The sequence below is a fragment of the Epinephelus moara genome, chromosome 18, assembly GCF_006386435.1.
Source record: "Epinephelus moara isolate mb chromosome 18, YSFRI_EMoa_1.0, whole genome shotgun sequence".
In the NCBI taxonomy this organism is placed as follows: Eukaryota; Metazoa; Chordata; class Actinopteri; order Perciformes; family Serranidae; genus Epinephelus; species Epinephelus moara.
In genome coordinates this window covers 1,255,258-1,268,590 of record NC_065523.1, presented here as the reverse complement: position 1 = coordinate 1,268,590, position 13,333 = coordinate 1,255,258, and the positions used below count along the sequence as shown (strand labels likewise).

The following is a 13,333-nucleotide window of genomic DNA, read 5'->3' as shown; positions in this document are numbered from 1 at the left end:
CAAAAATAAAAACGTAAGACAAACAATAAAAACAATAAAACAGTAAAACAAGAGCAGAGTCTCATGCTGGGTTAAAAGCCAAGGAGTAAAAATGGGTTTTAAGACTGGTTTTAAAAACGGACAGTGAGGGGGCCAGTCTAATGTGGACAGGTAAATCATTCCACAATCTGGGGGCCGCCACAGAAAAGGCTCTATCCCCTCTGAGCTTCCGCTTAGTCCTCGGTACATCCAGGAGCAGCTGATCAGCTGACCTGAGGCACCGAGCAGGAGCGTAGGGATGAAGCAGCTCAGAGAGGTAAGGTGGGGCGAGACCATTTAAAGATTTAAAAACAAATAAAAGAATCTTAAAATGAATTCTAAAGTGCACGGGCAGCCAGTGAAGGGAGGCCAGAATGGGCGTAATGTGTTCCCTCTTACGTGCTCCAGTTAGTAGCCGAGCAGTGGCGTTCTGAACCAACTGGAGACGTGCGAGGGAAGACTGGCTGACTCCAAAATAAAGTGCGTTACAGTAATCCAGCCGGGACGTGATGAAGGCATGGATTACTATTTCAAAGTGCTTTTGTGCAAGAAAAGGTTTAACCTTTGCCAGCTGCCTAAGGTGAAAGAAGCTGGACTTAACCACTGCACCAATTTGACGCTCCAATTTAAAACCACTGTCCATCTTAAAACCCAAGTTAGAAACTGTTGGCTTCACATATAGTGCCAAGGGGCCCAAATCAACAGGGGGGGTTTCACAGGAGCTATTTGGACCAAACACCATCACCTCTGTTTTCTTTTCATTGAAGTTTAAAAAGTTTAAGGCCATCCAGTCTTTGATGTCATCAAGACATGACAGAAGAGGTTGTAGGGAGAAAGCATCTCTCTTCTTCAGCGGCACATAAATCTGACTATCATCAGCATAACAATGGAAGGAGATGCCATGCTTTCTAAGAATGGAACCCAGAGGAAGCAAATACAATGAAAAAAGCAGGGGCCCTAAAATTGAGCCCTGTGGAACCCCATATGACAGAGGAGCAGAGTGGGACTCAGAACCAGCAAGGCTTACACACATAGTTCTGTCTGCCAGATAGGATCTAAACCACTCCAGAGCACTACCACAGATGCCCACATGGTGCTGCAACCGGGATACTAAAATATTGTGGTCCACAGTGTCGAAGGCAGCTGTTAGGTCCAACAAGACAAGAATTACATAATCACCAGAATCATTTGCCAGGAGGATGTCATTAAAAACCCTTAGTAGAGCTGACTCTGTGCTGTGCAGGGTTTTAAAACCAGACTGAAAGACCTCCAGGATATTATGCTCATCCAGAAAAGATTTTAACTGTGCATGAACAATTTTCTCCAAGATTTTCGAAATGAAAGGCAGCTTGGAGATGGGCCTGAAATTAGCCAATACAGTGTGGTCGAGGCCAGGTTTCTTCAGCAGGGGCTGCACTACTGCATGTTTAAAGCTTATGGGGACAACACCAGAGGACAGACTGCTGTTAATGATGGCAAGGACCAGCTGCCCTATACTAGGGAAGATTTCTTTAAAAAAGTGAGGAGGGACAGCATCACAAGGGGAACCTGATGGCTTGATATGGCCAACCACATCATCTAAAAGTGACAAGGTCACAAGCTCAAATTTATCAAACACAGCCTGGCAAGGGACAGAAACAGAGGGGTCAGAGGCAGGCGCTGAAATGAGAGCCCTTGTGTTAACAACCTTGTCTATGAAAAAGTGCAGGAAGTTATTGCATAGCTCAGGGGATGCTTCCAAGCAGACAGACTGTGGGGCATTTAAAACAGAGTCAATAGTTTTGAATAACACACGAGGGTTATGGCTATTTGACACAATGAGGTTTGACAAGTATTCTCTTTTGACTTCCTTAATAGTGTTCTGATAAAGGTGCCAACAGTCCTTTAAGATTTGGAATGAAACATGGAGCTTGTCCTTCTTCCACCTGCGTTCAGCTTTGCGGCACTCCCGTCGAACTGCACGAGTCCTGTCACTGAACCAGGGCTCGGGTTTCACTTTAGGCTGCCTTGTTTTTAATGGAGCCACAGAGTCCAGAATGGTTCGGCATGAGGAGTGGAACCAGGAGCTGAGCTCCTCCGTGTCAGCAGGCATTGAGTAAGAGGAGGCACAGAGCTGCTCGAAAGCAGCGGAGAACTGACCAGCAGTGGAAGGGTTAAAAGTCCGACGGCGCTGAGCAGGAGCGCAAGATTTAACTGCAGTACAAGAAAAAACAACTTCAAACAATACGGGCATATGGTCAGAGATGACATTTTCACAGATCTTCAAGTTAAACACAGACAAACCATGAGAAAGAACGAGATCTAATGTATGACCATGTTCGTGTGTGGGACCAGACACACACTGCACCAAATTAAAAGAGTCAATAAGGCTTAAAAAGTCCTTCACCAACGGCTTATCAGGACAGCACACATGAATATTAAAATCCCCAAGAAAAAGGACACGATCGTAGTTTGGCATGATTTCAGCCAGAAAATCCGAAAAGTCTTTCACAAAGTCCTTATTGTACTTGGGGGGCCGGTAGATGACAGCGCACATCACCGGGTCAGAGCGACCCACCTCAAATAAAGTCGCTTCGAAGCTGGAGAAATAAGATGACACAGCGCACTGCTTACATTTAAAGTCATTTTTATAAACAGTCGCCGTTCCTCCTCCACGGCCTGACGTCCGCGGGGAGTTAAAATAAGAACAACCAGCTGGTAAAAGTTCGACAAGAGCGCTGCACTCACCAGCACCGATCCAGGTCTCTGTCACACAGAGAAAATCCAGGCCACGGGAGCTGAAGAAATCCCTCAGGATAAACGTTTTGTTTGCCAGTGATCTGGCATTTACCAGCCCAATCCTGGCAGGAGCCGGGGCCTGTGTTTCGGCGGATCGGGGAGCCCGGAGTAGCGTCTTCAGGTTCCGGAGATTCACCCCGCGCTGAGAGAGCCGGGGAGAGCAGGGGCGGCGGGGCCGGAATCCCTCAACCAGACCGGCGACAGGTACCAGGCAGGCGTCGATCGGGTCCAGGAAACGCCGGGGCACAGCGAAGGGAAAGGATAATCCATGTCCTGACCGGGAAATGGACGAAGATCGTGCCAGGCAGACCTTCAGCTTCACCAGCCGACCGCCGCGTTTACCGCGGCGACGGAGACGCTTCCGCCGGGGGGGTAGAGCCGAGGCCCGGTAAAGGTGAGTCGGGATTTCCGACAGGAGCGGGGGCAGAGTTTTCTGTCCACCGTGATCAAATATACTTAGATCTCTGACATTATGTCTCAGATCTAAGAGGGATTGGCGATCATACACCAGCAGAGACTCGATCTGTACAGTGCCAAGGATTACAAACAACAAAAATGCCAGCCAAAGTGGGAGCAGCAGACGGCCAGCCATACACACCGGCGCCATCTTGACACATATAACATATAAGTAAGATAACCCAACTACCTCCTTACCTTACTTACACATGGCTTTCTCAGCCCAAACAGCACTGCCACATTCAACAAACCCAGGCTCCGTTTATGTGAGCTCCAGGTAGTGACCGTGCCGAAACTACCTTTCCTCCCACATTCACCATACTCTATTTTGAGATGAGGTGTTGTCTGACCACATCGGAAGTCAAAAGTTCTTAGAGTTGTTTCGAACAAGCACTCTGGAAGAGACGGTCGCCATAAGCCCCTTTCAAACATTCTGTCTATCCCTGAGATGTTTAGAAACATTTTCTTCATGGGGTCATGTGTGAATGGAAGCCGGGATATTCAGGGAAATCTGTTCCAACAGTTTCCTAAAATGTAGTTAAATATGCGTTCATTATGAATTAGGCCTTGTCATCAGCTCTAAATGTTATGTATTTCAGTTAAATGTTGTTTCTTTATGTATATTTTGTTATGTTTACAGTATTTCCTGATTTGCATGTTGGTGTTTGTCAGTGTTTGTTCACACATTAAAGAACAAAAAAAACAGGTCCAAATACAGTACACTGCCCCCACCCAGTCACCGTCTTTTGTATGATTGACTGTCATTGGTGTCAGAAGGGGACTCACGGACTTCTGTGAGACTCCTTGTGTGAAGATAAACATGTACAATAGGCAGATTTTTCACCATGAAGCTTCTGAGTAGCCAAGTGACAAAGATGAAGGATAGTCATATTCAGCCAGAAAAGGATGCAAAGATTAACTGAGCTGGTAAACAGTTAAGTGGAAGAGTTGGTGCCACGGCTCTGTTGGAATTTGGTGAACCTCAGAAATAGGTGATCTTTCTCCAGATGAAATGTGAAATGCCAAAATATATTTGTTACCCGCTTATGATATACACAAAATATACATCATTAAACAGCTTCTCTGTATTGTTAACCAGTCCCCTCTGTCTCTCTGCCCTAAGTGAAACAGGGAGCTTCTTTTGTTACTTTAATTCCTCTGTGACCGTGATAGCTGTAGCTGAATGTATTTTGTTTTCGGGCATTTTAGTGTTGGGTTGTCTGTCCATCCATACGTGCGTACATCATCTGTCTCATTCTCGTGAACATGATATCTCAAGTATGCCTTGAGGACATTTTTTCATCCCCTGGACTCAAGCATGAATTGATTAGATTTTAGTCAAAAGTCAAGGTCACCTTTACCTTGCATCCATCTCATGCTTGTGAACATGGAATCCTTAGAGCACCTTGAGAAAATTTCTTCAAATTTGGTGCAAACATCTACTTGGACTCAAGGATGAACTGTTCAGACTTTGTTGGTCAAAGGTCACTGTGACCTTGCATCTGTCTTATTTTGTCAACAAAATATCTCAAGTAGGCCATGTGGGAATTTCCCCAAATTTAACACAAACGTCCACTTGGATTCAAGAATGAACTGATGAGAATTTGATGGTTGAAGGTCAAGGTCAGGACCTCACAAAACATGTTTCTGGCATTAATTCAGATATTCAAACACTAATTATGACGCATTTTCACAAGTGTCTAATAGGATAAAATCAAGAAGTGATCACATTTTATATCTAGCATAATGTTCTACAAAAACCCTTTTTGGCCATTATTAAACATCATATCTCAAGAACAGAAGGGGAGACATTTGGTCAGATACTGAATGGTTACACTAATCTTGAAACTGTGCTGATTGTATAGATCATCTGTGTTGTCAGGGGGAAGATGTGTGTGAGGCATCCACGTTTTTTACGTGGTTGCCTCGATGGATACGTTTTTTTTTATAAGAGAAGCTTGACTGGTTCATATCGGCATACAACCGCAAAGTGGTAATTCTCTTTTGGGTTTTGATGATATGTGTGAAGCATAAGCTTTTTTTTTATTCTGAGGTTTGTTTATAGCTCACACACAAACAAGTTACAAGCTCAAGCAGTGATCGTGTTTCCCGTTGTGCCTGGATTTCTCACAAGGATGAACTTCACCCTGCGACACATGGATGTTTCCTGTGATGCCTACAACCATTTCCGCCACTGTCTGTTCCAACTCCAGGACCAGGTGGATGGACGATGCAGCTTTCGAGTGGAACAGCTCCCTTCTAACTTCGCTCAGTTTCTTCTGTATGAACGCATAGAGCAACTGGTGAGGAAAACACATAATCTGAACCCTATCCTTAACCTGAAAGCCTTTAATCTAAATCCTGAATCCATCTAAATTTCTCTGAACTCACTGTGTAGACACAGATATAGGACTGAAGATGGCACTACTAATGTGTTTCTTTCACTATGTAACCTGTGTAGACATTTTATTAAGGTACACCGGGGTTGCAGTTGCACAGGCAGAGTCTAAGCAGAATTAGATCCATTACTCAATCTGTGTAAACGGGTGTATTAATTACAATTGAAAAAATTCCTTCTGTCAGACGTGTGAGACAGATTAGTGAAAAAGGTGATGAAGTGTGAGTGAAAAGGCAGCTGAAGGACCTTCTGTGTAGACAAGCCATGAGGCATAAACTTTCTCAAATTTAAAACCGTACAATCTAGGCAATAATTATAATATATATTGAGGCAGAAAAATTCTCCCCAATATTCAAATATGTTCAAATTGCTCTGCTACGTAAGGAAACCACACACCGCCTACTGAAATAATTATCAAATATAATCACAGCGATGGGTCGGGTCCGGGCATTTTTAGGCAATTCTGAGCAACAAGCAGAAGAATTGGAAGACATTTAGGAATTTAGCAACACAATCTGCCTTTTGCATCAGCTGAGGCTTAAACTCACAACCTCTGAGACTAAGAATCAATTTCTATCTCACTGAGCTAATTAGTCAGTGACAATTCATGTGTAGCTTCACAAATTCACTAAGCCAGACGTGCAGGTTTAGCAGCCGTCCATGCATGGAAAAGCAGATTTCAAACCACTGTAAAAAATTCCGTTATCGAAACAAAAATCTGAAAATACACATATTGCATCTAGACAGCATGGAGATGTTGGTAATTTGTTTGTAACAATGATTGATTTGCTCCATAAGTGAAAAACTGATGTTTAAAATTGCCATTTTTACATTGACTCCAATTGTTCACATTAGAGCAAAATTCAAAATGCTGTCAAAAATTCAGTTTTTGAGATAAAATTCTGAAATTTGCCACACATCATCTACCATGACTTTAGAATTTTGTCTTTTTTTTCCATGAACATTGAAGATTTATTTAGCACGAATTTGCATGTACATGTTTACAGTACCGTTTACAGTCAAACATTTTGATGCACTGTAGGCTCAATTTTTGATATATCAAAAATCTGAGAAATGTAGTTTTTGTAGGACAGTCTGAAGATGCTCTGTAGCAAGTTTGGTGTCAATTGAGCAAAAATTGTGGGAAGAGATAGATTTAAGAAGTTTTACAGTTTTTGAAAAAAAAAACAGTGATGAACTTCATAGTTTTTAATAGGTTTAAATGTACAAAAGTTTCTTAAGTATTGGGGCTACAGTTTGATGAAAGCTGTGAAGTTGTAACACGTATGGTTGATTTGTTATGAATTTTCAAAGTTTTCAACTTTAGACGCTTGCTGTAGCGCCACCATCAGGACTATTGGCTTGAGTTTACAGCTGAGGATATCTGGCATGAGACTGGACCTTTGTGCCAAGTTTGGTGAGTTTTCACCCATGGGAAGTATGATTTCCTCTGAAGAAGAAAGAAGAAAGAAGAAGAAGAATACCTAGGATTACAATAGTGTCCTGGCAGCTTAGCTGCCCGGACCCTAACAAGAAGCTGCTGCAACCATCCTGTGAGTTGTTAGATTTTTGCTTCATTACTGTTAAAAAAACACATACGTAGCACAAACACAATTATCAGTGACTTAAGTGAATTTAAAAAGGCATCAGCTTTATGTAGCCTTTAGCTTCATCTTTTGGAAGCTAATAAAGCATAAATTGCTTTGCTTCCATTCAGTACCTGCAAAGTGTTACTCAGCACTGCACTCTTGAGGCCCAAAAGTTGCACATCTATTGGGCCTTTTCCACTGTCACTTTTGGTTGCACCGAGTCAGGCCAAGCTGCACCAATTTGCGTTTCCATTATCAGTATAGATGCACCGTGCTATACTGAGCTGTGCCAGAGATGGACCTTCTCTGGAGTAGGTCCAAAAGCGGGGCCACCCACCCTCAAGCGGGTAGCTGTGCCTGTGACGTCACGCTGACTGCAGCCAACCCCCAACAGCCCTGCTTCTCCCCCTGAAACAAGCAGTGTGTGTTGCGAGAATCTACTCACCTCTGTCTGCAGGAGACCAGAGAGAAAGGCGTTTTTTCCGTGTGATCAGCTCTCAGTACTTTTGTAGCTTCTAATTCAATCTCTGTGGTTGGAGTTTAGTTTATCCCCTGCATCCTGTTTGTACTTCAGATATGTGATTTATTTTACTGTTTCATGTTCACTTTTAGCTGTATTAGAAGTTGTGTGAAGTTGCTGCTGAAAAACTCAGCATTTCCTTATTTTGCTGCTTTACAATAACAGTTTTTACTTAACAAAATAATGTGGGACTTTTATTGTGAAGAATCTAAAAAAATGCAGGGAGGAAAGTGAAAGCAGAAACAGCCACAGTGACATGTTAGACTTTGGTCCCGTTTATACGACAATGATTTCAACTGAAAACGGTAAACTTTAGTTGCGTTTTGGCCAATCGTTTACACGACAGCAGCGTTTTGGGTGCCTGAAAACGCAACGTTTTGAGAACGGGTTCCAGAGTGCAATTTTTTGGAAACGGCACCGTCTCCGTTGTCATGTAAACTTGCAATATGCAGTTCCTCTGAAAACGGAGACTTTTCGCACACGCGCATTACGCTTCCAGTCACTAGGCATGCACGAGAAAGTCGACCATCACAACAACAATGGCGGACTCCCGAGCTCTGCTTATGCTGCTCACCCTATTGAATTTATCAACGCTTCCCCATCATAGTGTAGATTTACTGTAGCAACTCCACCTCGCAGTCTGTCCAGACAAACGTTCGTGCGGTTGCCATTTTGTTTGTTTATACATCGCCGCTCTGTAGAAGGAAGCGTAAGCGTCACACCGCCAACTACTGGCCTGGCATGTATACTGCAGCATTTTTGGTCATTTTTGCGGATCCATGTGCATGGCGATTGTTATCAAAACTTTGTCGTCTAAACACGGAACTTTTTTCAAAACGAAAATGAGAAACAATTCTGTTTTCAGTGGATCGTTTTCAGGTAAACATGGCCTTAGAGCTGCAGGCAGCAAGCTCTTACTGCGGCTCTGCAAACAGCTCACCTCCAACACATAAACTTCTTTTACCTGCCCTGCTGTGTGATGGAAAAACACATGCAGCAAAAATGACAGGGGACTTTAGCCGTGGATCAGCACTCTGCTTTTAACCATCATGACTTAAGACAAGCCATCATCACTTAAAGACACACCGTTAAGCAGGTTGCCCTGTTGTAATGGAAATGCAAATCCCTGCTGTGCTGGGCTGATGGACCACACCAAGCCAGCTCATGACTGTAAAAAAGGGGTATATCATTAAAAAAAAAAAAAAAAAACCCACAGAAGTATGATTTTTTTTTATTTGAGGTGTTACAGAGGCAACATAACACTCACACTTCCTTGCACTAGGTGGGATGTTACTTTGTCCTACCGATGCAAATGCACTTTCTGCTGTCTCACAATTTTGCAGTATTATTGGGCCAACGCTACTCTGATCGTACTTGCCCTTGTTAGGTATTAGGAATTATCTTTCAGGCATTGACCTGAAAATGGATTTCACGTCCTGTGGTTTCCCACTCCACAGTTTGGGTGGACCAGATGCAGAGGATGAATTTCCCCAAGAGGGTTCAGTAAGGTTTTTATTAATATACATTACTATTAATTTCTGTAGGAGCTGTGGAAGGTGACCGCCACTCCACTTCCAGTGTGATTCTGTCCTGTTCTCATCTCAACATGGACTCATAGCCCAGCAGTGTGAACACGGCATTCTCCCCACGAGTTACTCTACAAAACTCCGGTTAACTGTTGAAGGTTTGAAAAGTGAAAGATAAAAACTCAAGGCAACATCATGTGTTCCTGTGTCAGTATAATAATATCATTTGGTAAATTAAAGATAGAAACAGGCAATTTAACATGTAGAATTCATCAAGATGATTTAAAAATGGGTCACTGATTCACCGCATGAATGTAGCATAATTTATTTTTTAATCTCATTCATGCATTCTTACAGATGGTTATCTGTTATCTGTTGAAGCTATTTAGAGGAAATTAAAGTTCTTTAACTTTGTTAATGGAAAGTCAGCCAGAGCTGCATGTCTTCGTGTTTGGACACTATGTTTGATTAAAAACAAGGTTTAAATAAAGTTTTGCAGTACAACCATGTGCTCAGAATTTGTATTTTGGCTGCATGCTGTTTAAAGCATTTAAATGTATTGATTTATTTTCGTGGCAACACAGAACGCTGCATAAATAGGACGAGTTGCTATTTTAACATACATTTGACCACAGATTCAGATCAAGAAGTTGCCAAAACCTGCAGTTCCTTTAATGACCATTTGAGGCTGGCTCCAGAAGCCATCAATCCCCACAGACCCCTGTGTTAAAATGCCCAGCTTTACAGCAGAAATAAATATGTTTACAGCCTTGTACAAAAAACACTTTTGGTCTCTATAATTTCCCCGTTCATGACAACTGTACAGGGGTGAATTTTTATGTAACTCACCTGTTTATCTTTTATAAAGCCTAAATTTACTTATATTAAGGGGAAGGCTGTTTGAGTGACAGGCTGTGTGCAGGCGTAGCTACAGTCTACAAGTCAGATCCACCCTCTCGTCCAAAAATGAGACTTCTGGCCAGAGTCCTGCATGGGTCCAGAACGCTGCATAAATAGGACGAGTTGCTATTTTAACATACATTTGACATGCTTGACAAAGAAACTCCATCGCAATATTTATCAAATCAAATTATGTTTTGTCAGTTCTGTGAGTTGAATGTACTGTTAGGCAATTAGTGATTTAATCCATATCTCAAAAATAATGACAAAAGCCCATGAGTACTGTGGCTTTTGATGTCTATTTACGTATGTCTTTCAATGGAAAGACATAAATAGACATCAAAAGCCACAGTACTGAAACTGTCTGAGACAGAAAAAAGCCTCACAAAAAACATTGAGGTTGTAACTATTTTTACTTCTTAAAGGGTGATTAATTTCATTTAAATCAATTAAATATTTGGACATGATCAGTTATGATCACTAATATGAGAACAGACTAATTCATGAATGGGAATAGACCTTTTTCACAGCTGATATTTTAACCTGTAATAGGAAAGGAAAGGAGAGGTGTATTTAGTAATATTAATGATAGGTGTATTCAATTTAGTGCAGGTCCTGGCATGCTGGCACACTAGAAAAGTTATATGGCAGACTAAAGCCCAGTTCGGACCAATGATTTCTGACAAGACGTTTTAGAACGTTGCAGAGAAAAGTTGCAGTGGAACTGGCCGGTCAGAGCTCGACTCAAGCCGGCTGATGGTGTCACCAGCAACTCAGCTGGTCAAATAGCCGGTGAATGGTTTTAAAACTCCTCCACAGCCAAACCCTCTTGTCCAAAAATGAGATTTCTGGCCAGAGTCCTACATGGGTCCATTTTTGAAAACTTGTATCCACCCATGCCCGTAAAGCTCAGTACCGTTACTTGTTGTTTTGTCTAAGTCAAAGCTGCACTTGTCCACACCTGTGATTAAACACACACAGGCTACAGTTACTTACATTAAGCGGGGTTCTCCGTTCTTGAATTCCAGCGGAGGAAAAGTCTCTTTCACTGGCTGTGTGTGATGCTGGTATGGTGAAAACATTCGATCACTGCCAGGTTAGGAAACATTTTAGCATGCTCCTTCCATCACCATAAAACCTCAAAAGGATCCTCTTGGGTGTCTTAAGCTCGATGTAGGCTGCCACCTCATCCTCAGGCTGCAAAGTTTCATTGCAAGAGTCCTCCATGTTGGTGACGAATGTGACAACGGGGTCAAAGATTCGAAATGTGTCATTGACTTTCAAAATAAATGAATGAAAATGAAACGAATTGCAGCTTGATAATGATTTACATGATGATTTAGATGTCACAATATTACACATATACTGCACATCTTTTTCATTTGTTTTATTCTGAAAAACAAAAAATGTGTGATGTTCATTTGTACCCATGCCCATAATAAAATATATATATGTATGTATATATACATACAAATATATACATATATATACATATACATATATACATATATATGTATGTATATATATATATATATGTGTGTGTATGTATATATATATATATATATATATATATATATTATTTTTATTTTTTTACCCATTACACAGCTTTTTGAGGGTGATGAGGGTGACCCGGTGTAGGACTCTGCTTCTTGATCCAAAAAAACAAGATGGCCAGAATGCCAGACTTGACGCTTCAAAACAGGAGTCCCTAAACCAGTGGGTGAGGTCATGTTGGCTGGGATGCTGGCACTTCATACATAAACTGTAGGCTGTTAGGGCTGGACAATATGGTAAGAAATATTGCGATTATTTTTACAGATTGGACTATATTGATATTCATCATATTATATAATTTGATAATGCTGACAGTTTGACGAGTATCATGATAATCTTAAATCTGCCTTTAAACTGTATAAATTAGCTTGTCTTGTAACATATTAAAATAATGTGGTCACTGGGATGGTACCTTTTGGGGTGATGGAGGTCACCTAGAATTCATAGAATCGAAGCTATATCCTTAACTATGATTTTGTGTGTTTTCCATCTTGGTTTGCCTTTGGAGGTGACCATATTTGGATGAGGGGGTGGAGCTGTGGAGATGCAAAGGATGGATCTGACTGAGAGCCTGAGGTTATGCCTCACAGACATTCTGCCACTCAAAGTTGTGCAAAAGTAAGGGAATAGGCCTTAATAAAATGTAAAAAGGTAAAGTATATAAAATGCACCCCCTGTACAGTTGTCATGAATGCTGAACTTGGAAATTAGCTATAGAGAGCAGGTCATTTGTGAGTGATTTGAGGTTTGTATGATTTCATGTGACAAATAAATTGACTGGAATATTTTACTTCCTGTGCCCTCAGTTTGGATTGGAATGGGTATATTTGCCCATCAGATGCTCCGTGGTTTGTGTCATAGTGGTGCTTCTTATTACTGCTTTAAATTGTCACCACATATGATGAGACGCACTGGTTTTGAACTGGAAAGGAAGTGAAATGTAAGAGTCCATTCATTCCTGGTTAAAAGCTGTGTTTATACTGTCAAACATTACTTTTGTGTCTTTGGAAAAGCAATGTGAAATTACTTTTCTCTGATTCACTTATTTCTCCAACTGTTGTCTCGACTCTGATCTTGTCTCTCTCCTGCATATGTATCTCACACACTCAAGCCGCAGTGCTTTTTGGAATGCACAGATTTGATTGGTTGAGTAGCATTATGAGATGATATAACAAATGCAATTGTTCTGTGAGTTTCATGGTCCGTCAAACCAATGCTACAGTGCTGCACCGGTTAAAATAGAAACACTCCATTAAAATGAAATAATTCTCTGTAGTCTCTTGCAGCAATGACAAAGTTAAATCCTCCTACACTGAACAAAAATATAAACGCAACACTTTTGTTTTTGCTCCCATTTTTCATGAGCTGAACTCAAAGATCTAAAACATNCAGTGCTGCACCGGTTAAAATAGAAACACTCCATTAAAATGAAATAATTCTCTGTAGTCTCTTGCAGCAATGACAAAGTTAAATCCTCCTACACTGAACAAAAATATAAACGCAACACTTTTGTTTTTGCTCCCATTTTTCATGAGCTGAACTCAAAGATCTAAAACATTTTCTATACACACGAAAGACCATTTCCCTCAAATAT

At 41.4% G+C, this 13,333-nt stretch overlaps 1 protein-coding gene across 9 annotated transcripts in view; it reads left to right on the top strand.

The window, feature by feature from the left end:
* The window catches only part of mettl22 (methyltransferase 22, Kin17 lysine), a 75,370-nt gene extending 62,386 nt beyond the window's left edge, over positions 1–12,984 (top strand). For 8 of the 9 annotated variants that reach the window (XR_007571643.1, XR_007571642.1, XR_007571640.1 and 5 more), the window contains 3 exons: positions 5,387–5,555; positions 6,965–7,203; positions 9,304–12,984. Coding sequence is in view for 1 of the 9 variants with exons in the window: in XM_050070277.1 (XP_049926234.1) it covers positions 5,387–5,555; positions 9,304–9,342 (208 nt within the window). In the remaining 8 variants the exon portion in view is untranslated. The remainder of the gene's footprint in view (positions 1–5,386; positions 5,556–6,964; positions 7,204–9,303) is intronic. The other variant, XM_050070277.1, reaches the window with a different exon arrangement.
* The last annotated feature ends 349 nt before the right edge of the window (positions 12,985–13,333 follow it).